Source organism: Passer domesticus, chromosome 10 (genome assembly GCF_036417665.1).
Source record: "Passer domesticus isolate bPasDom1 chromosome 10, bPasDom1.hap1, whole genome shotgun sequence".
In the NCBI taxonomy this organism is placed as follows: Eukaryota; Metazoa; Chordata; class Aves; order Passeriformes; family Passeridae; genus Passer; species Passer domesticus.
This window is the reverse complement of record NC_087483.1, coordinates 24387950-24411457: the sequence shown is the minus strand read 5'-3', so window position 1 is coordinate 24411457 and position 23508 is coordinate 24387950. Positions and strand designations below refer to the sequence as shown.

Genomic DNA, 23508 nt, shown 5'->3' with positions numbered 1-23508 from the left:
GGGAGGAAGGGGGAGCTTAAGCACCAGGAGCAGCCCTTTAACCACCGTGGCAGATCCCAACTTCAGGAAGAAGAGGTAACTGTAGTGGTGGGGGAAGATAAAAACAGATGTTGCCACCACTGTGTTTTGTTTCGTGGGCTGATAGCAAACAGGTCCCTACACAGCAACCAAGAGCACACTGGATACCAAAAGCTTGCTTAGACTCAAAAAATGCTAAAATTAATGGAAGAAAATGTAGTAATTCTACACAGAGATACCACATTGACCTGAAAATGAGATATCATTAGAAAGTGTAATGTGTCAGTCTTTCCTTTCTCTTTCCAAATACCCTACCCCTTAGTCCTTTTTGAAGACAGGAAAGCAGGCCAGATTGACTTTGGTCTATTTTCTTCTTGTGTAAAACAAAGACTTGGACTGAAAAGGCTCATAATGAGGAAAAACTTAAAAGTAGGTGTGTGACTGGAAAGAGATGAGTAAAGTAAGAATGGAAAGGGAGAATAAGGTGCTAATAAGGGGGAATAAGGTGGAACAAAGAAGGAAAAACATTTTGGGTTTTATTTCATTCCCTGCCAAACTTCTGCTCTCCCACTTCACATGAGTCATTCATATCAGCTACTTGCAGTCATCACAAGGTGCTAAAGGAGAGCTGGAGAACAAGAAATTAGTCACAGTTACAGCAAAATGATAGCAAGCTGTTACTGATGTGAAAGAAATAAGATTCCAGAGGACTGAACCCAACACGAGTGAAGAGGATGAGCAGGAATTACCCAGCCCTGCTGAGTGTGGGAGAGGAGATGAGAGGGCAGAGGATCCTGCAGTTTCCCTTTTCACTGTCCTTTGTGCAGTGACAGGAAGTTCATAGGAAGTGGATGGAGAAGCAGAACAGAACAACTGGAGAAGGTGCAGCAGCTTCTGGGAGAAGGGACAGTTTGAGGTAAGTTTGAGTAGTTGTTTTCAACCATTTTATGTCTCTGAAACTTAGCACCCATAAAAGTCACTCATTTACATAGAGCAATCAAGTCCTGTATCTTGTAGCCATCTAAAGCAGGTGTGTAGTTTGAGAAAGGTAAAGGCCTGCTTCTGATCTCAGCATTAATATCCATCCACAGGACCCACAAGGAAGTAAGCTTACATTCATTCCCCTCTTAGAAGCAGGATTTATTATTCTGGGAATCAGAAAAAACAAAGTGAAAGCAAAACCCACCTCCCCTCTCCCACACTCCTCCCTCCATCCATCCCCTCTCCCTCAGTGCTACCGGGACCATAATCTGTCTCTCTTGACTTTAAAGGGGTGTAAATCAGCTTCACCAATCCTCACAGTTTTCTGGCCAGATCTTTCCTGTTCATTATTGCTCAATGTGAACCTTTCATAATTCACTTACCAAGCCATAGAGAGCTGCTCCAACCCCAAGCAGAGGGCTGACTGCAATGATAACCAAGGTCAGCTTCCAGCCACTGACAAATCCCAGCAGGAACCCACCTACAAAGGTGGTTATGCGCTGGATGAAGATTGCTACTTGATCAGCAATAGCCTCATTAATTTTGTTAACATCACTGGAAAACAACAGCAACAAAAATCAACAGAAGAGTGGTGAGCATAACTTTTGTTTGTGTTGCAGGTCTCTTGGCCACATTTGGGTTAGTTGCTTTTCATTGGAGAGGGCCCATCCTCATCCCTATTCTTTCACCATTACCCCATATAAAGACCCTGGAGTACAATGAGAAAACCTGATGCCTTTGCAATGGAGAAGCCTTTTAGGCATGAATACTGCAGAGAATATACTATCCTTTCTCAGGAAGTGTTCTGGCAGCAGGCTGATACACTAGCTGGCTCTTACTACTGTGCCCCAGCTGATTCAGGAAGTGTGCACTGGCAGCCAAATTAGAGATCACTCTGGAAGGACTGGGCATAAAAGGAGAAGAGAGGAGAGGACAAACTGGAAAAAAAAAAACAAACAAACCCAAAACCCATCTAACCCACCCACACACCCACACATTCGCTGTCAGACAAGGCATGAAATGGAAATAATTGTGGTTCAACAGTTATGGTACTTAGTACAAAGATGGGAGAGCTAATCCGTCTGGTTGCTGCTCCCACAAACATAGCTTTATTTCTACTAAAGGTGTTTGTCACATGCCTGATTATTGGCATTCTGCAGTGTTTGGAAGGAATTGCAAAATGTTTTCTGTAGCATATGGGTTTCTTAGATTACTTACTCCGAAATTCGGGTGTTCAGTTCTCCTACAGATGTACAGTCAAACCAGCCTATATCCATTCGCATTATTTTCCTGAAATAAGCTTTCCTGATTTTCTGTATCTGACGAGCTGCAGACATAACCCAAAAGCAGATCTGGGAAAAGCAAAAATAGCTGATAATTGCAGTAAAAAGTCTTTCAACTCCCAACAAATCAGAAAAAACAATTTGGCTAGAATGGGAAAAGCTATTGATAAAATTACTATTCAGGTAAAATACATTCTGGCTACATAGACATGATAGCTGTTTTGATCTTTAAATAGTCCAACAATTTTGTATAGCCTCTGGATCAGGCATTTGTCTCAGTTCTGATAAGATGGGAGGAGAGGCAAGTGAAGTTACTTATGCTGTTACATGAATGCCATATGGATAACATTTTTTCCATCTACAAATGTAAGTAATACAGGGATGGCAGCCATCCTACCTCTGCAAAATTCTTGGATAGTTTTCAGGAAGGAGATTGAAAAGTAATTTTTGCGATTATAAAAAGCTTCAGAAGGCATGAGCCCTTCAGCAAACTATGGAGGGATCATCCAAGCTTTTGACTCACTTCAGTCATAAGCCTGAACAATTACTACAGAATATGTAGGATAAAATTCTTCTCCAACATCAGTTTTACACTAGTAGTGCTCTGTAATATCTCTGTAACAGAAATAGGGCTCAACACAGTTGAGATGCCTACTGGGAATCTGCATGCCCTTCAGCTGTTATTTTTGGAGGGCATGTGGATTCCATAGTTGCCACACTTGATCAAGTATTGCTTGTGGTGTGGGTAAAATGCATCCTTTTACAAAGGTATGCATGTGCAAATCCAAGGAGCTCTCAGATTGCCAGAGCTAACATATTTCAGCAATGGAATGAGAATTGAAAGCATCTGTTCTGCTCAAATAAGTAGCTAAGCAGTTAAAACCAACACAATAATTATAAACTTAATTATTTAGTGATTTAAACTTTGAAATCAAAATGGAAAACAAAACTGACTTGGAGGTATCCTAACACAAGTATGGCACAACCAATTCCTGCATAGTATCCTGCAAACTTGGTCATTTCATATTCAATGTCCAGCAGCCTGAAAAAGGAAAAAAAAAAGGGAAAAAAAGTGAGTAATACTTTTTTAAGTTTCTCACAGGTTTCTAATCTGATTCTCAAGATAGATTCAGGTGGAAGTCAGCTTGTTTTGCTAACAGAGGCATTGTCTCCCAATACTGAGGCTATTGCTAGTGGCTGGTTTCCTTGTTCTGGCTGTTGCACAGGGTTTGGGAGCTGGCAGCTACCAAAAAAAGCTCCCCCATCCCACAGCACCCCTGTAGTCTCCAGGAAATGCCCGCAGCCTGCCTGCTCCAAAACAGCACAGGTGAGAGGGTGCTTCAGAGAAGAGCTGCCCACCAAATGTCGTGGTTTGGCGGCCAAAACCACATTTCCAGCCAAACCACGACACCAAGTTTTCATTAGATGTTGAATGTGCTTGCTTCGTGCCATTATAGCAACTAGTAACATTCAGATTTCAACTGCATTTTATAGGGAGAAGTGAGGGGTGCTAAAGTCAAATAAAATATTACTTTGTACCATAAACTTGCTAATCTAAAAGGATAACTTGTTCTGGTACACAAGTAGTAGTGATAATGACTCTTTGTATCAGTGAAGGGCATTGTATTGCTGCTTTTGCATTTAACCTACTTTGAAATAGGTTGTTATAGGTTATGCATTTAGATAACTTTTTAAAATACATCCTGCAGAAAAGCAAATTTTACTTAATTTACCCAAAATTTTGTACCCTGAAATTTTAAGCCACAAGGGAACACTCTGCACCTGACTAGATCTCTGACAAAAAACAAGCATGGAAACAACTTAGGTTGTTACCTAAGTTATCTGATGCCAATATCCACAATAATTTTACATAATAATTAGGATCGTGGAGCAGATCCTCCTAGAAACCGTGCCAAGGCACATGATAAATGAGGTGACCGGTGACAGCCAATGTGACTTCACTAAGGGCAACTCATGCTGGACAAATTTGGTGTCATTCTGTATCAGAATTACAGCATTGATGGATGAGAGAAGAGTGACTAACATAATCTACTAACTGGATTTGTGCAAAGCATTTGATACTATCCTGCATGACATCCTTGTCTCTAAACTGGAGAGATGTGGATGGACCACTTGGTGGATAAGGAATTGACTGGATGGGTGCACTCAAAGAGTTGCAGTCAAGGGCTCAATGTCCAAGTAGACACCAGTAGCCGATGATGTTTCTCAAGGGTTGGTACTGGGACCAGTGCTGTTTCACATCTTTGTCAATGACAAAGTGGACAGTGGGTTTGAATGCACCCTCAGCAGGTTTGCTGATGACACCAAGCTGTGTGGTGCAGTTGACACGCTAGAGAGAAGGGATGCCATCCAGAGGGATTTTGATAGGCTTGAGAGTTGGGACTGTGTGAACCTCATGAAATTCAACAAGACCAAGTGCAAGGTCCTGCACCTGAGTTGGAGCAATCCGAAGCACAAACACAGGCTGGGTGAAGAATGGATTGTGACTTAGCAATGTGTGCTCTCAGCCTAGAAAGCCAACCATGTCCTGGGCTGCCTCCAGAGCAGTGTGGCCAGCAGATCAAGGAAGGGGACTTTGCCTCTCTACTCTGCTCTGGTGACACCTGGAGAGATGCATCCAGCTCTGGGGGCCCCAACATAAGGAGGACATGGACCTGCTGGAGCAAGTCCATGAAAGGCATGAAGATGATGAGTGGGCTGGAGCAGGCTGAGAGAGTTGGGCTTATTCAGCTGGAGAAGAGAAAGCTGTGGGGAGACCTTAGAGCACCTTCCAGTACACTAAGGGAGTCTACAAGAAAGCAGGAGAGAGACATTTTACCAGGGCATGGAGGGGAAATGGCTTTAAACTGTAAAAGAGCAGCTTTAGGTTATAAAGAAATTCTTCACTGTGAGGATGGTGAGACACTAATACAGGCTACCCAGAGAAGTTGTGGATTCTTGATCCATGGAATTGTTTAAGGACAGTCTGAGTAAGGCTTTGAACAACCTTATCTAGTGGAAAGTGTCCCTGTCCATAGCAAGGGGATTGAAACTAGGGGATGATCTGTAATATCCCTTCTAACTCAAACTAGTCTATGGTTCTATGAATGTGTTCTGCTTGGTCTGTAGTTGCTGCTTCAGAGGTACAGAGGTCAGTAGTAAATCCGGTATTCTATCTGCCAGCCCATCTCCAAAGGCTGGTTTGGATGGCCTGGCAAAATAATTTGTCCCTAGTCACCTACATCTAAGAATATGAATACCTTCCCATGTGCCCTGAATTTCAGAGACCTTTAGACAAGTAACTTGTAATTCCAATTAAGTATGTAATGAAATGTCACTCAGAGATTAGAAAACTTTTGTAATGATGCATCAAGAAATGATTCTTAGGAAAGGTTACAGGTTCATATTTGGTCTTTACAGATATCTGTATCTGAATGAATTGTCTAGACTACATTTATTATATTTAATGGAAAGAAACAGCCAGTCTTATGCGGCAGTTCTTTTGACCTGCCTCAGACATCCCCCATAAGCTAAGATGAATTGCATTCTAGACATGCTCATTTCTCTCAGTGACAAAAGTTTAGCTAACTTGCTCAGAAGTCAGCAGGAACCTACAGGTAGCTAAGTCCTGGCCAGAATGACCACAAGTCATTACTACCTACAGTGTAATCACCAAAAATAGATTAATGAACTCAGATATGTAACATATATATCTATTATCTGAACAATCAGAATTGAAAAATATTCTTGCTGACAACTGTAACTGAAAGACCAAGATCCCAGCTGACCTTCTGTCCCTCCAGATAATATCACCAGCTCAGAAACAGGACTGAACAAGAACCATGCCTCTTTTCTACCTTATGAACAGAAAATATAGCATTTAGAGGCTGAACAGGACCTTCAATAGCAATGCATTCTCTGACAAGCTATGATAACAATGGGATATGAAAACAATGATAACAGCCATACTTACCCACATCTTATTGTGGCATTCTTTTCATTCTGATGAATAGTACCATTAATCCACACTATGGTGTTATTTACACATGTCTTGTTTGGGTCTTTAAGCTCTTGCATTTCAATGTCATATTCAATAAATGTGTCTGCCATTGCACCAAACACAAGCAACACAGCTGGTTGGGCTACTCCATGAACAATAGCACACAAACTACCAGCAACCATCATTAAAATCTCCATAGATGATGAAAATCGAAACTAAAGAGGGAAGAAAAAAATATGATCTCTGCTGAGAGCGAGTCTTCATACTGGTTGTGTAACAAAAAATCATTAATTAGGTGGATCACATTAAAAAAATTCTCTTTAAATTTCATAATTATCTTCAGTATAGAAAGAAGACAAATCTCTCTGTCCAATCTAATCTAATTACATCTGTGATTACAGCCTTATAAATTATTACAAGCTTCCTTTTAACATGTGAATGAATGTATTATCAGATAGCATTAATAACTCAATATCATTCCGCATTACCATCATTCCAGAAACCAGGTAAGAGATTAAGAGTAGTAACTGTAATTCATATCTACATTCTGCCTTGCAGACTGCCAGTGGAGAGAGTGGGAGGGGAGGAAAAAGCCTTAGGGCATTATGTAGAGCCTCTGAATATAGTTAGCCAATTTCTCAAAAGTCTGCGGTGCTGTGGTAGGAAACCAACTAAACATCTCAGAGCAAGTTTTCATAGCTAAAATTCTGAAATGCTTTGGCTGAGCCAGGCAGTTGTGGATTGGCTCTTAATCTGAGAGAAATGTGTAGAAAAGAGTTTTCACACAGGTTGCTTGGTAAAGGTACAGTGATTTGAGTTGCCTTTGTAATGACTGTATGAAATCTGATTCTCAGGGTGAAGTCAGGTGCAAGTATATAGATTAAACTGTCCATACAGAATATCAGTATCAAATACTATACATTTTAAAATAGGCGTGTCAAGAGGAATCATAGCCTGCTGAAGAACCTATCCAGGTTCTGTAGGTGCTATATTGTGTCCTAGAGAAGAAAGGGTGGGAATTTACAGCATATAGGGAAAGGCCATTAGGGCAAAGAAAATATAAAAGAAAAACCAGTTAACACAAAAAAAAAAAAAATTCTTCTACAAAAAAAAGAAGAAAACAAAAATAAAAGTCAGAAGAAAACTGTAACTCCACCACTGTTTTACAAACCTTGCTCATAAGAAGCCCAGGAATTCACTTGATTAAAAAAAAGCACACAGAAAATGCACAGATATGTGATATCTGATCTCTCAGCACATCTGAAGCAAACATACTGTATTTACCAACTGCACTTCAGGAGTTAAATATCTGTGCAAAAGAAGCTACAGAATTCAAACCTGTCTGCTTGCCCTGTGTGGGGACAGACTGTTCTCTCCACCCAACCAGGAGCTGAGATGCTTAGCCAGGTACATTGCAAGGGATGTTACTGCACTAGCCTGCTGCTACAGTCAGGACATCCTCGTTTGGTCACATTACAGACTGACTGGGCTGTGTGCAGAACAGGAGTAGTAAGATCTCTTAGCTGCATGCTGCTCAGTTGGATACCTCTTGACTATATTTATTTTAAAATTTAGATGAACCCAATGGAATTACATCAAAGGCTAGATGTAGCTCATACCATATGGTATTGTGCATCCACAAGTTCCCATTGCAACCAAGTCTTCTAAAACCCATGGAACAATTATGAGGGAGCTCAATTATCTGCCAAATATTACACAGAAAATTTTTGGCAGAAATAAGAACGAACCAAGGTCACCTAAATCCCTGCTATGCAACTTGCCTCATTTCCGTATATGTACCTGTAGCTTAAATATGATGTGTCTAATAGAAATTTTTGACACCAAACTGACAAGATGACATGGGGTTCTAGTGAATTCCCACTGAATTTTGTTGGTAGGATTTCAGGCCAAAAGATTTAATCCTTAAGAGTTCAGCTAAGTCACTGCTATACCCCAAAACAACCTTATTGGTTATTGTCACTTATTCTGCAACACAATACACATCAAATATTTATAGACATTGCTTTCATTACCAGCTGAAAGAAGCCAACATGAACACTGTTTTCTTTCTTCTTTGATGACCTTCAACAACAGAAAACATAAAATTATGAACTTGTATTTTAATACTTATTTTGTTTTATATGCTAAGTATAAAGAATTAAACTTAACTCACTTTTTACTTTTCTTCTCTATAAAAGGTTCTTCATATGCATAGAAATTTCTGGCAAAAAGGATAAGATTTTACATTATTACTTTTACTCTCTTGGTTGCTCTGAAATTACATTTTACTTGAGATATTTTGCCCAGAATTTTAAGAGACAAGCTGTTTCTTTTAGATTTCTTTGGAACCAGTGATTTGATGGTTCTTTGAAATTTTAGACAGAAACTAGAATGGAGGTTACTTTAAAATTCTCTAAAGGTTTATACTTTGTTTCATAAGCAGCTCCTCAACACACTGTTCCTATAATGTGGATTGTGGGTTCTTTGAGGTCAGCTAAAGAAAAACCTACTGGCCAAATTGTTGGTTAATCCTTCCTTTAAGACAGAGAAAGTTCCTGTTCCCATAGCAAGGAATCATCATCAGCTGTGTACATTCAGTGATGAATGAGTAGGTATCTTCTGTTTGTGGGGGTTGTTTTGGTTTGGTTTTTAAGGAAGTAAACTATTCAAGCCATATTTGTCACAAAGTGTTTTCAGAAACCAGATGCCAGAAAGCCTAAAGGAAGCTTTCCTTCAGGTATGTATGGATCACATGCGTGTTAGCTGTGAAAGTCCAACATGGGTTTCAAGGTGGAAAGATGTGGTAGACTTCTGACAGTGGGCTGGTGCTGTCTTAGATGGGCAACCTGACAATGGGAAGAATGAAGAGATACTCTGGTTTCCCTGTTCTAGAGGTAGTTCCCACACTGGGTACAGAGTGTCAGAAAGAGTTGGCTCAAATTATAGTATTGTTACTGTCCAGCCTGCTACAGAGTTGTCCAAAGGTCTAGGAAGGAAGATGCTCTTAATTCCACTCAGACCTCTAATAATAGCTGAAGGTCAAATTCTCTAAATCATCCCAAATTTTAAGTATCTGGAATTCTACCCTGAAATCTTAGTATCTGAGACCTTTTGTTTTAAGATCTCACAGTTAAGTTTTAAGAAAAATTAATCAAGGCTGATTAAAATTCCTGAAAAAGTGATTTCTCAAACTAAATACACTGAAGAAAGATAAATTTGAATATCAAAAACATTTTCAGAAGGAAGATCATATTCCTGGCATTTATGTTTTTAAAAGTTTCTAGGACTGCTTTGGTCTACCTGTTTCAGTTGTATCAAATAAGGAGGTTCAACTACTAGAGAACAGCTTTTAAAAATAAATAAATATTCCATCAATTTGAGCCGGTAACATTAACTTCTTTGAATATTCCTAGAAATATTGATTGCTCCAATCATGTGCATGACTTACTCTGATTTCTTGAAGCTGTTACCTGTGAGGGAAAATAAAAGCACAGTCTAGGTTAATGATTATTGTTAAAGTACATAACCTTATATAAACATGTGAAATATAAACTCTAGAACTCCACGGGACCTGATCATTCCTGAGTTATAAACATCTTATTTTCACTAATACATATAGCCAGGATGTGGTTTAAACTAAGAACATTATTGAGGACATTTGCCAAAAGTGATTTTCCTTGCCAACTATTTGCTAATATTCAACTAGTTGTCTTGGACACTGCCTCCTTAAGGATACTAAGCTAATGCTCACTCCATGCATGCTCCCTGAAAGGAGGAATGGTAGCTCTTCACTCTTGTCTTCACAACTTAGAGACTGCAAATCCCGTGGAAGATGAGCACTTGTGGTCTTGGAGGGTAGGATTAACTTTCCACACTGATGTCTGTTCTTGAGATACTGTTTAAGGAACCATAGCTTAGAGAAATGGAATCATACTACAAGATTTAAATAAGTTGTAGGACAATTCCTTAGTCCTCAGAAAAGGTCTGGATATAGACTCCTTTCAAAAGAGGTTGTGAAAGACATAATAAAGCACAGCTTGTGTTATCAGGGTCCCCAAAGAAGGGTCATCTGAAGGCCTGATGTAGAAAATATTTGTTGTACATCACTTGAGATGACAATGAATAAAGAGTTAGTTTTGGTTTTACTTTTATTAAACTTTTTTTTTAACCTTTTTTTTATTTTTACATCACAATATGGATAATATAAGGCACTGAGCATGTGTACTTTGCTCAATTACAATGCATTTGCCAGTTCAACATTAAGTTCAGAACCATAGTTTGCATTTCAAGCACTGCCTTCCTTTCTTCACATCTAGAGACTCATCACTGAGCATGCACAGGGCTGTTTCACAGAGCAGTCACAGAGGAAGTTTGCATCACAATTCACAGAGGATACAAAAGTTGCTGAAACCACAAATTTTGCCTCTATAATATTTCTACCCAGGGAAGAAGGCTTTTCCATTACCTCCAGGGTTTTGCATTTCTCAGGAAAACAATGTTAGATGGAAACAGTCTGAGTTTGGGACTGAGAGAACACCTGAGGCACCTCCTTTTTAGGGTTAATAAGATAACTTTATTTGGCTTTAGTTAACAATTACTCTGATGGTTGTATTTTGCTCTCTTTTACTTTGGGATGGTAAAAAAATGTTATTTCAGTAAGGGCACATGTATCCCAAGAATCCCAGACATTTTCCAGGAAAGTTCTAATTTGTGAAACTGTTATTACAAAGGATCATTTGGTTAGAAAATCTTTCTTTTGTGAAGAAAGAATATGTCTGGTTATTTGAAGTTTGACAGCAGGTAAAACAGTAGTGTTTTGAAACCATTTCTGGAGGATTCTTTAATGTTTATCAGAAAAGTCAAGGTGTAGAGAAAGCTCCTCCTATAGGCTGGTAATGCAAAGTGTTTTGCAAGAAATAAACAAAATGGCTAGTGGAAGGAAAATGGGAGAAACAAGAGCCAAGTGTAAAAGCTCTCTGAGTCATGAATTTAGAGAAGCAAAACAAGCACTCTCCAAATGTGAAAAATCCATAATCTATGAATTTGAAAAGGGAAACAAGAGTGTACCAATGCTATTCAATAGTGCAAGAAATTGCAGGCCAGCTCCTGTGGGCCAGCAGTTTTTAGGCAAATAATTTCTAAGACAAAAATTTGGAATTATGTTAATTTGAAAGAAAAAAATAGATGAATAACAGTTCACACTGTGAGTACTGAAAAAGTAGAAAAAGAGGACATAGCATGATGTTCACAGAAAAGAAAAGAATGTAGGGAAGATAAAAGAATTTATTAACCCAAAAGGAAAAAAGCCATAGTTATCTTTGAATGCCCAAAAAATTCTGAAAGAGGAATTAAGGCATTTAAGAAAGAAATTTTACAATTTGGAAAAACAAAAACAAAAAAAAAAAAAAGCAGCAGACACTCAATGAAAAGATGAAAAATACTGGCAAGAATTTGAGTGTTTACTGTTAAAGTGAGAACACACAAGAAGGAAGTTCCATGAGAGTCAAGTGATGAAAAATTATACTCAAAAAGTTCCCAAATAAATCTGTCTGTTAACTACACATGTGTGGTGTTCAAGGGTTGATCCAGAGAGGGCTAATCCTAACTAATTTGCACAAAAGGTGGTTATTGAAGCAAACCCCACTGGAGATGAGATCAATCAGCAGAATCCCAGTGGGGTTTTAAAGCTTTATCTGCTTTGGGAATGGTGTTCTAGCAGTTTAACAGCCTGCTCCTTACATTAAGCAGAAAACAGGGCATATTTCCAAAAAAACCAAGAAACCAGAAGCAACCTGACTTGATAGCCCAAAAGAACAACCCAGCTGCCAAAAGAAAAATGGTCTTTTGCCAGTAGACAGCCTTTTGCCAAAATCTCATAACAAGTAAAAGCAACAAGTGTGTAAAAAACCAGGCAGACAAAGAACAACTCCTCAAACCAGCAAGATAAGTCTAAGCAACATGGGAGTTCAAAGTAAGTGTTTGGAAGAGATGAACAGTTTTCTGTCCCAGAAGTTGGCCAAATCCCATTAATCTGTATTGCAATTTAGCTTCCATTATGAACTATTGTTTTACTTTCCTTTGTACTTTATGATCTGTATAAATATTTAACATCCTCTATTTTTTATTGCTTTTCTCAGGTCTTACAAATAGAACTCAAAATATTTAGCTGTTTCTCTTCATGTTTCTCCTTGACTCTTTTTGCATTTCAACTGACAAAGTGGAAAAATGCATATTGCAAAGGAAAAATGGAAAAAAAAGACAAGCTCTGATAAGAAGAGGGAATGCAGATCTTAGCATTAGCTAAGATCTTAGAATTAGCTCATAAGAATTCTGCCGATTACACGTGTGACTACAACTATGAGTGTTTGCTGGAAGAAACTGTGTAAGACAGCACTTTTTACTTTTTTTCTTAAATAGAACCCTTTTACTTGTACAACAAAGTACTGAGTATAAAAACCTATGTAAATACCTTGAACTTGTTAATTTACCTGTTAATACTGTCCATAAGTAGGGTTTATTATATTTTTTACAGAAAAGTTTTGGGGACAGCATACTTATGACAGCAGGTACCATATAACACTATTTATTTCACAGACTACTTGCTTGTATTCTGTACACTAGTTCTTTTGCTTAGGCCACCCACCACCTATTTTCCATGCTTTATAACATAAGGAGGTGACTGAAGAATAAATTTCTTACATTTGCCATCCGAGTCAAAAGCAAGATTATCCTCTCCCAGTCTCTTGATGCTACGCAGAACTACTGGGTCAGACATGATGATTATTGACTTCAATCAAAAGTCCTGAAAAGAGATGGGGTGTGGGGATGGGGAGAAGAAGAGTATCAGCTTACATTTGTCTGTGAACATGAAAACATTATGTTATACTCCCCTTTGCCCTCATGATCCCAGGACAACACCACTGATTACAGCACAAGTTGTAACAGGACAGATGTCATGGACTCAGTGAAACCACAGTGTAGAAAAACACCTTGGAGAGTGCCCAACCCACCCCTGCCAGGCCCCTGAGGCTTCAGTGCCTCCTGCCTCGAGTGCAAGCCAACCTGCAGGGCTTGGCAGCTCCTGACAAACAGCCCTGTCCCCAGGCATGGCTCTGCTGAACTACTGCCTCTGCGAGGGTGGCATCTGGGAGGGTAGCTTAGAGTCTGAGACCATAACAGCACAGATCCTGCCTCAGTTACAAGGGAGCAGCAGGACCTGCCCCTGCCTTGTGCTGTCCCAACTGGCAACAGCTGGGAGAACCATGACAGGGGACAACTGGGGCTCAAAAAGGGGGAACAGTGAGAGCCCCAGGGCCACATTGACATCTGCATCATCACCACCCGCTGCACTCCCACAGCTCTTGGCTACCAGAGCTGCTCCTCTGAGCAGTCTTATTCCTGTAGTCACACTGACATGCTGAGCAGATATCATACATGAAAAGAAATAAGAAGACAAAGTTAATACCTTTTTGTTAAAGTTAATACCTTTTTGTGCTTTCGTGAGGAAAAATCTGCCAGGGAAGCCTGGCATCTGAGATGCACCCAGGAGGAAATGCTGCAGAAGCCATCCCCAGAGTATGCCCTTTCACAAGTAATGTTATCTCATCTACATCTTGCTTAATGTCATGTATGCCAAGGCATCGTTACTGCACCTTCTTCCAGTCTTTAAGTATCAACACTTACATGATTATACATCTGTATAAAACACTCACAACCTCTCATTTTAAGCATATTAAGCATTTAGATAACATAGTTCAGTTGTCCTTATTTCATTTTAACAAATGTTTATCAATTTGGTAATTGATAATTGTAATTGTAACTTTTTTAAAGCCTGAATTCTGATACAGTTTTAAGTAACAGGAAAAGTGAAAAAACCCCAATGATTGACAGACTTGACTGTCCCACATTTCTGAAGCATTTTTCCTGTTTTTTCAAAAGCTCAACACATCAATTATTGTCCTGTTCCATAGGCATCATTCATTAGCTTACTTAAAACCGTTTAGTACAGCAGATTAATGTGCTGTACTAGATTATTAAAATAACCTTCCTCAGGGTCTGAATGTTTAACGGGCATCACTTAGAACATCTTGAAAAATACTGTTGCTGATGTTGCAATTTAAAAACAGAGAAAATAGAAAGCAATAGATCTACCCATGTGTGTGCAGAATACAACCTAGTAGCAGAGAATAACTCAAACTGCACTCAAATGAAATAGCATCTTACTCTAGCCAGTTACAGTGAGTGCAGTTGTTGCATTTTTGAGAAACAAAAATCTTTGAGGAACTCAAAATCCAGATTTAAATAAGTAATATTGAAAAATGCTAACAAAGGAACACATAGTGTAAATGGAGTAACATTAGGATCTCATCCAAAGTCCTTTCAAATCTATTTGAAATCACCTTTTTATTCAGATCAGATCTTTATTTAACATAAATGGGAATGGAAGGGTGGAGGAAAAAGAAACAATTAAGACTGGCCCTGAAAGCACTATCCTTCATGTTTCTCTGAAGTTAGGTTCCTCACATATTGGTGATAGAATTTATGCAGAAAGCATATATTGCTTCAAAATAGAACTTAAATGTCTTGTTCTTCAAATAGTCATATTAAAAAAAAATTAAAAACTGGGGAAAAAAATCCAAAACAAAACAAACAACACCAGCACTAACTGTGCATAGTGTGCACAGGAAATGCAGTATTTAGGTTAAATTGTCCCAAAAGAAAAAAATATAAATACCTTTCAGTTCAGGAAGTGTCATCAGTTAACTCTGAAATAATAAACGTGACAAATTTGTTACTCACCTGTGACTGTGAAAAATCATAGGATCATAAACAAATTGCAAGGACTCTGTTCAATTCGTCAGTGAAGCACTCAAGCATTTTCCAGCATATTTTGATTATTTTAACCCATTTGTCAGAACAGAACCTTTCAATTGGGCATTGGCTATTTGCACCTGGGTCAATGACCATGTGGTCACAATGTTTTCAGTTCATTGACATCTAATGGAGTGTTTAAATTTGACTAATGCAATCTCAAAACAAAGTCAGTGCACTTGGAAAACAATTATACATGAGGAGACCAGACAGTTTTCTGGAAAACAACTCACAGTTGAATGCACAGGAAGAATTATTATAGCATAATTTTATCAGCAACTTTATTTGGCAGAAAATAATTGTGTACGCTCTTGTCCCCACCATACATGGCAAGATCAGCTGAATAACATGACAATTGGTTCAGAGATTAAGCTAAATTCAGATTAAAAACTTGCTCAAAAGCTTGGTTTTCTAACTAAGATTGCCTGTCTCCACATGGATTCTAACTTTTTTCCAATTTTTCCTTTGAAATGAAGATTTTACAGCCTGGAAGCTTGTGCATAGTAGTGAATTCTCATTGGACACAAGCCCTCCATGGATTTTTCAATAAGGGACACTGATGAGGACAGTGCTATGACCTCAGACAATATCACCACATAGCTTAGAGGGAAATGGCAAACAGGGTTTAGTTCCTCTCTGAAATGAGTTCTCACTACAGAGGGTCCTGACTGATAGGACAAGATAGAAAGACAATGTCTTAATCACAATGACTGTCAGGTCTCTTCAAGTCTTCGGTGCTCTCACACTTCCTAAGATAAAGCCCCATGCCCAAAAGAGTGTCACAATTAAATGTAGACAAGCAGAAATCCAATTTTCCTCAGTAAGCATCATTACTGTGTTTACAATGACAACATAACTAAGTGCAAACCCAATGTCTCCTCCCACTATTTTACAAAAAGAAGTCTCCAGCTATACCTCTGTATGCAGCACAGATTTGAGAATAACACTATTGGAAGTAACATCACAGTGATAATGATTTAGTCCTCTACAGCACAGAGCCAGAGTAAAACAAACAGTTACTTGCAGTGCTGGGACAGTTACCTTCATGGTAGTGGAAAGGCTGGAAGAAAAATTATATGATGAGCCGAACCCTGCTTTATTTCAATCCCCACTGAGAGCTTCTTCAGGAGCAACATGGCCAAAGGCAGCGCAATGCCTTTGGTTTTCAAGGTATTTTAGCAGAGTTCACACTGGCACACTCTTGATGAGCCCTTTGTGTTTTTTGGGTTTTTTTCATATTTGGTTTGTGGCCTCTATAAAAAAATGCAGGTAGATTTTTACATTGCAAAGTTGGACGAGTGCCAACAGACTGGACCTGTCAGTCTCCCTGGCAGGCTGGAGATAAAACAGACTGTGGAAAGCACTCTAACTGAAAGCCTTGTAATTACAGCACTTCTATTAATTTGATATAAAGTTCCACTCACTGATTAAAGCCCACAGAGATCGGTTTAAGTCCCGTGTTTGTAAACATGTCTGTTGTCATGGCAAAAACAGGCTTTCTCCTTCAGTCCAGCTAAACTGGCTTTTTTGTTTATTAGCCAGACTGCAGATCAAGCCAAAACTCTGTTGTTTTTATACTGATTTACAGATATACATTATAGCTGATGAAACACCGTCCTTCCTCCTTCTCTAGAGGGACTATTCTCAGAATGTCTCTGACCCTGGGCCCCTGGGTTGCTGCCATGGCCCTGCACAAGCATTAGCAGACACATGGTGTAGCTCTCTGGCACGGCTAAAGTCTCAGGACAGGTAGGTGTGGGTGGGCAGGAGTGTCAGGAAAACAGGGATTCCTCTGTGCCAAGGAGGGCAGGTGTCTACACAGCCTCCAGAAGCAAGCCTGGCCCTGGCTCTGATGAGCAACAGCCAAGGACTGCCCAGACTGCATCACAGCTGCAGGCGAACAAATGCTTCAGCAAAGGAATATGGCAACTCCAAGCAGAGTAAGGGATATTATAAAGAAAACGTTACTTTTAATAAGGTTTGCAAGAGAAGGAAAGCCAGCCTGTGTACTGGGTCTGTTCTGCTTGCATACATATGCCAAGAGAAAATTTTCCTCGACCTAAAGGAACTCAGAAATACTAAACTGGGAAGGCAGTTACCTAATCTGTTCATCATACTTTCTTCACTACTGATGCTGCAGAGGAAGTAAAGCAATAAAAACTAGCATCTCTCAATTGCAACTTTTACAACATGCTGGGTAACTTCCAGCCAGCACAAGAAGCTGCATTTCACCAGCATACATGCTTATGTAAAGCACAACGAGCAGCCATAGGGCTTGCAGCAAAAATGGATATCTTAAATCTGCCATGCCGGAGCAGAAAGCAGATGTATGAGCCGAAAATAAAAGCAGTGATCCTGTTCCTACTATTATGCTTAAAAACATAATAAGTGATTGCAATTTCATTTTTAATTAAGCTTAGCCAGAGCAGAATTTGACCATAATAAGTGCAAATTCATTGCATCTTGCCCTGCAAGAGACGGATTGTCCACAAGCAATCTCTAAAAATTCTGTTCTTTATTTAAATATTTTTTTAGTTGATTTCATTAGGCATTCTCTGTTTTCTGGGCCAAGAGTGCTCATAGAGAAATATAACTGAACTTTTTCTCTAAGCAGAATTCCATCCATCATCAATAATTACTTATAAATTCACTACTAAATCAATTGGAGTATAATCCCAGATATGCAGGCTCTTCCCAAGTGTATTTTGCAGTATTGATGTTTCCACACAGCCTGAGCTTCAGTTCAGCAGGTGAAGTGCTCCAACCTGCACCCTACTTCCTATGCTCAGGGACCACAGGCAAACTCCCACAGCCTAGTGGTGCAAATTTATTGCTTCAGAGGCAAAGAGGCAGTACTTGCTCCCTTCTTTTCTGAGACTTCAGCATTGACAACAAAAGGTTTTAGTAAAGTAAAGCTTTTCTGGGTAGCATTACTTCAGTATCCATAGTAATGGAAAAGGTTCTGGGTCCTGCTTACTTTGCTTGACTTCTTGTTGGCCTCAGTCTCACTCATATCACCAATTCTCATTTCTGCTAAAGAAAAAAAAGGCAGGAGAGTATTCCTGAAAATATCATGCCACATTCACAGCTTATTTTACTTGACATTTGACAAACCTGTGTTTGTTAGAGGGATCTACCACATCTAGTTAGTGATAGATAAATATTTGGGAATGTGCTCAAAAAGGCAGGGTTATCAATACATCATTGTCAGAACAGAAATGCAGTTCCTGGAATCTTCATTGGGACTTTTTGCATTCACATGCTTATCTAGGTTTTGGCACAAGTGCTCAGCACCTCCCATGCTGTGTTACCCAGCTAGGAAACAAATTAAATAAATACCACTTAACAAGTGTCATTTTGTTTTAAAATTTGAATACATGTAATAAATGACTTCTAAGTTAGCACTCATTATATCAAAAGCAAAAATTACATATGCACTCTACTGAACAAATCTGAATGTAACTGTTTTGGAATACTCCTTGCAAAATATCTGAAAGCTGGGAAAATCCCATATGTCTGACCCAGCAAGATGAAAGACAAGATGCTGCTGCTGCTCCTGGTGCTAATTGATTTCAGCAGGAGAAGCACTGCAGGAGAGCTTGCAAAGGCCCAAGATCCTACTGGGTGGATCCTACTAAATTTGAGTTTTAAATTTGGTCTATTATGATGTGCCATAGTACCAATTATACTTATTGCTAAATTCCAATCTCCATTTGGGATTTCATCTCTTCATAAAATTGCTTATAACTTGACAAATTGCTTTTATTTGAACTATGTTTGTTTTCAGGCCAAAAGTGATTTTTTTCCCCCCTTGAAAAATTATGAATAAAGTCAGAACAGCAAAAGCATTCACTGAACTCTAAGAGCTGATACAAGCTGGTTTATATTTTTTTCCCCCTCCCCCAAATTTCCGAGGGCTCAGAAATGTTTTCCAAATCATTTCCAAACTGAGATGCCTTTGCAACATGAAAAGTGCACCTAGAAATTTCTCACCACCACCCATCCAGAAAAAATACATACCATGAGCTATTGCACAATAATAACTTCCTTCTAAGCTTTCTCTTCTGAAGTGTTTTCTCTTAATTATCACAATTGTTACAAATATCTAGAGAACACAGCAAACTAATTCTGGGAACTACCATGGTGGCTTCTTGTAGCACAGACAAGGAGCAATTTGTGTGTCTAAAACATATACTGCCATTTTAGATACCAGAACACTTACACAGGACTGACAGATACCAGATGGGCCAGAAGAAACCCTACCACCAGCCAGAGGTCTTCCCTAAAGAAGGGATTTCCTAAGTTATAAATTGGCTCTACATACGTGCATTTAGGCAGGCAGGCAGTCAGACAAGTCAGATAACTGATGATGTAGTGCATTGAGAACTAGGAGCTGAATTACACTGTCAGCTACTCCACATGCACATTCTCTCTCTGGGAAGTAGGTAAGATAGCTCACCCCGCTTTCATTTATGGATAACAAGCTGAAAGTTCACATGAATCATGAATAAACCTTGCAGTATTTGTGGGCTGAGTGCCATATAAAGACAGAAATAGAAGTGTTAATACAGCAAAAAATCCAACAGTATAAATATTAATAATGTCTAAAGCAATTAAATCATAGGGCTGCCTTCAGGAAAGATATGAAAGCTTTTGGAGTAAAGGTTTGTTGCATTCAGCCCAGAATGTTCAAAACAACATTATGAAATCCAGCAAAGATTACAAAAGAGAAAGTTATATGAAGCAAGATTCTCCCAGATATTAAAATGCAATATTAAGGAAAGGAGCACTTTCAAAAAGGTGAGGCAATTTCCAGACATTTTTGTCAAAAGAAGCAATACATTTCTCACTGAGAAAGCCTTGCAAAGTAGCATTATATCTCCTCATAATTCTGACTTTTTGGAAATACTGTCATATGAAAAGCTAATCTTAAATGCATCTGCACCACAATATGACTATCCACATATATTTGGTCTAGAAAGATTTATTCAAATCTCAGTTAAAGATTAATTATTCATGTTGGCATGTAGTTTAGAGTGAACTCCCAAACAGAAAAATTTTTATCTGCTGATGTATTCAATGTGCTCAATGTGTTTTTTCTGTCATTATTGTTTGCTTATTTATTTAGAAATCAAACAGAAATCAAGAAAGTCCCTTTCTTCTGCTAGCCCCAGTGAGGAAGCAACCATTCAGGACCTGTCAAACAGACACTTGCCAAGCCTGTTGGAGCAGGGGCTGTTTGTCTTTTGATCCTTGGACTTTCTTGTTTCACACAGAGGCTTTTTAGAAAAGAAAGCTTTTTATCTTTTCTCCACCAAGATTACTCAGTTAAAAGGATTGATTAGGGAAACAAAGAAACTGTGAAATGGCAGCACCTACTATGATCTTTATCTTTAGGAATTAAAGTTCGGTTGGTTGAATTCAGTCCCTGTCAGACCACAAGTATACCATCAGCTGCTGTGAGACACTATCACTGCAAACTTTAACATTTGTAAGAAAATATAAACAGGATTTGAGACAGGGCACACTAGTTGTAAATACATTATTTAAATTATAAATGCAGGAGAAAAATACAATTTGCCTAATGTATTACTTCTCACTGTATGGAGGACCAGATTGTGCTGACATTTACTCTCCTGGGACCAGACTCCTCATTTTGTCAAATGCCAGCAAAAGAAGCCAGTGACTTCTGGAAAGAAGCAAACCACGGTGTGCTGTGCTATGAGTAGCAAAATCTGACCTGTTCACAAGGCTGTATGAGGCAGATGAGAATATATTTAGACATACATTTTTAAGGACTAGAAGGGACATTTCATGGGGGAAGACCCATAACATCCACAAGGTCAGAATGTCCTGGGGGATTGCATCCACAGAATATGGATTGGTTTACTTGTTAGAGTCAGCACAATGTGTGCTTCAACACCTTCACCTGTCAGCAGGAACAACTCCAGCTTCTTGCTTTTCCCTGGAGAACCAAATTTTCTTCCCCAATGTTATGGTTCAAGTATGGCAATTTTTCCTTTCTAAGAGTCAGAGATTTCATTACAAAATATACCTAAGGAATCAATAGGAAATCAGTCAAGGTCTGCTTTCTGCAGAGAAAAGCCTGTCTCATGCCACACTGACAGAAAACTATGAATAGAGCTCAGATTTTCCTTATGTGATTTCTTTTCCAGTAAGGTCCCCCACATGCTGTGTTCTGAGAGAGTTGGAGGATACTCTGTGAAGAAGGGAACTTATTGGGAAAATTCCCCATTTTAATGTTTTCTGAGATGCTAAGCAGGTTCTATTCAGCTTTCTGAAATTACTTTCTGCAGTTCAAAAGCAATTTACTGAGAAAAAAAAAACCAGCAGTACAGAGAAACTCCTTTTATGTTTTTCTCTCCTATTCTTGCATGGCAAAGGATTGCTACCCACAACAGCAGGATCCCTGACCTGACACTGATTGAGCAGTGTTTCCCTGCCACGGGCTTTGCATGCTGATGGAGTGCTGTTCTGTAATCATTCCAACCACACTGCAGAGCCTATCGTTAGAATCAGGCCAGACACAGCTCTGCAGGCACTTCTGGTAGGCTTGCCCCAGAGAGCAAATTTTTGCCAGCCACCTGTTGAGCCCCATGTCTCCAGCAAAATGCACGCACATCCCAACTGGCCCAAGGGTGCTGAAAGTACAGTAATGACCAATACGCAGCCTGTGGCGCTCACAAGGCAAAAGAAGAATTTCCAGGCCCAAGCCAAAGGGAGCCAGGAGAGAAACAGGGTGGGAAGAGCTGCCCACCACGGAGAGGATGAACTAACAACCCTGCAGTTCTTGTCAGGGACCAGCCAGACCACACGTCACCAGCCAGCCTGGGACAGGCTGCCATTACCATCATCCACTCAACTGTATGGGCAAGATCATTTCCAGCACCCTCCTACCACTTCACTTGGTTTCCTCATTTTTCATTTCCTACTCATTCAGTTAGTTTCAAATCAATCTTCACAAGACAGCTTATTCATTCATTTTGCTGTTGAAAATGGTCTTTGCCCAAGCCTCCTTGCTGACTGCAGCACCTGGCACCACAGAGCACTGCGAGATAAGAGATATGAGAAGCGAAAAGAAATTCTGCTGCCATGTTTATGCAGCACTACTCAGAGCTGGATCAGAAGCGCCCACCAGATTCGGGGCCAAAGATTAAGCAAGCAAGACACCCAGCAATCACATGTTAGCATCTGTGCCCATTCAAGCTCTAGAGATTCTGTTTGTACAGTTTGTAGTATCTGAGCATTTATTTGAGAAACATTGAAATTGGTTTGTTCTTAGTATCAAAAAACTGTCCCTAGACTAGTAAAAATAATTTAATCCCTGACAGTTTTTATACATAAAGAGGTATTTTAAGAGATTAAGTCACAACAACAAAAATATTGTTCACATGCAAAAGAAAAGCTGGAAGTCTGAAGCAAGCTCTACTAAATCAACAGAAGGACTCCTGATTTCATGACAGAGCACAGGTCAGTGCTTTCAGCTCAGTAGATTAGCTCTTCTTAATGAGCCTTGACAGTCTCCCAGGCTCTTTAAATCACTATATATAGCCAGCAATGCTTATACAACATAGATAGGTGGGGCAGGCATAGAGCATAGCCAGAAGATTAATACCAAGTACATCCCTAAAATAGACAGATCACAGTACAAGTCATTAGCAATAGCAGGGAGAGGGGCCCTGCTGATGTGCTGATTAGAAAAGTACCACCAGACACAGAATTGATGAGATTTTTTTTTTTAACCAACATGCAGGTCTTGGCACACAAGTTTATGAGCAATTTGGGCTGTTTCTATGTTCTGACACTGGAAATAACTGGTGCAGTCAACTCATGAGCACGTGGAGGTACAGACTGAGCTTGCAGATGTCTCCCCAGAATGTAAGTAGAACTTACATCTACTGTTATAGTGAGCAGTACCTATTATATGCATTTGCAGGATATCTAAGAGAGCTAAGCATTTGTTTTCTAGTGCACAGACAAGAGACTATGCAGTCCCTTCCTTTCTAGAGTAATTTTTTAAATTGTTGCTTATCTTTAGCACCTACAGGGTCTGAATAAAATGCTAACTCAGAAATGTTCTTCCCAACATGTGGAATCTTTCCCCACTTCAAGTTTCAAATATTGGGTTGGTGACCTAAGATTTTAAATGGTTTTGTTTTCCTGGGGCTTTTATGATGCTGCGGTAAAATTATGGAGTGGACCATACAAAGAAGATATAATCACAGGGTTTTCATCAGCTGAAAACTCACTGTACCAGACTACATTTATCTCCCTACAAAATGCTCTGTAGGAGAGTCTGGAGGTGTCTTTCTTTTCAGGTAACATATTAATAAA

General features: G+C 39.3%; 2 protein-coding genes across 8 annotated transcripts in view; one reads left to right on the top strand and one right to left on the bottom strand.

Moving 5' to 3' along the window:
• Nucleotides 1–23508, bottom strand: part of ABCB11 (ATP binding cassette subfamily B member 11) — a 54669-nt gene that overhangs the window by 26301 nt on the left and 4860 nt on the right. For 2 of the 3 annotated variants that reach the window (XM_064434544.1, XM_064434546.1), the window contains exons 2-10: nucleotides 15017–15047; nucleotides 12982–13084; nucleotides 9731–9752; nucleotides 8456–8503; nucleotides 8316–8364; nucleotides 6256–6497; nucleotides 3237–3324; nucleotides 2218–2351; nucleotides 1383–1554 (exon numbers count right to left, since the gene is read on the bottom strand). In XM_064434544.1, coding sequence (XP_064290614.1) covers nucleotides 1383–1554; nucleotides 2218–2351; nucleotides 3237–3324; nucleotides 6256–6497; nucleotides 8316–8364; nucleotides 8456–8503; nucleotides 9731–9752; nucleotides 12982–13057 — 831 coding nt within the window. In that variant the 5' untranslated portion in view covers nucleotides 13058–13084; nucleotides 15017–15047. The remainder of the gene's footprint in view (nucleotides 1–1382; nucleotides 1555–2217; nucleotides 2352–3236; nucleotides 3325–6255; nucleotides 6498–8315; nucleotides 8365–8455; nucleotides 8504–9730; nucleotides 9753–12981; nucleotides 13085–15016; nucleotides 15048–23508) is intronic. The other variant, XM_064434545.1, reaches the window with a different exon arrangement.
• Nucleotides 859–23508, top strand: part of DHRS9 (dehydrogenase/reductase 9) — a 30741-nt gene continuing 8091 nt past the window's right edge. Inside the window, exons 1-4 of one of the 5 annotated variants that reach the window (XM_064434549.1) lie at nucleotides 859–934; nucleotides 12420–12450; nucleotides 12603–12664; nucleotides 22928–23052. In XM_064434549.1, coding sequence (XP_064290619.1) covers nucleotides 12640–12664; nucleotides 22928–23052 — 150 coding nt within the window. In that variant the 5' untranslated portion in view covers nucleotides 859–934; nucleotides 12420–12450; nucleotides 12603–12639. The other 4 variants (XM_064434548.1, XM_064434547.1, XM_064434550.1 and 1 more) reach the window with 4 other exon arrangements.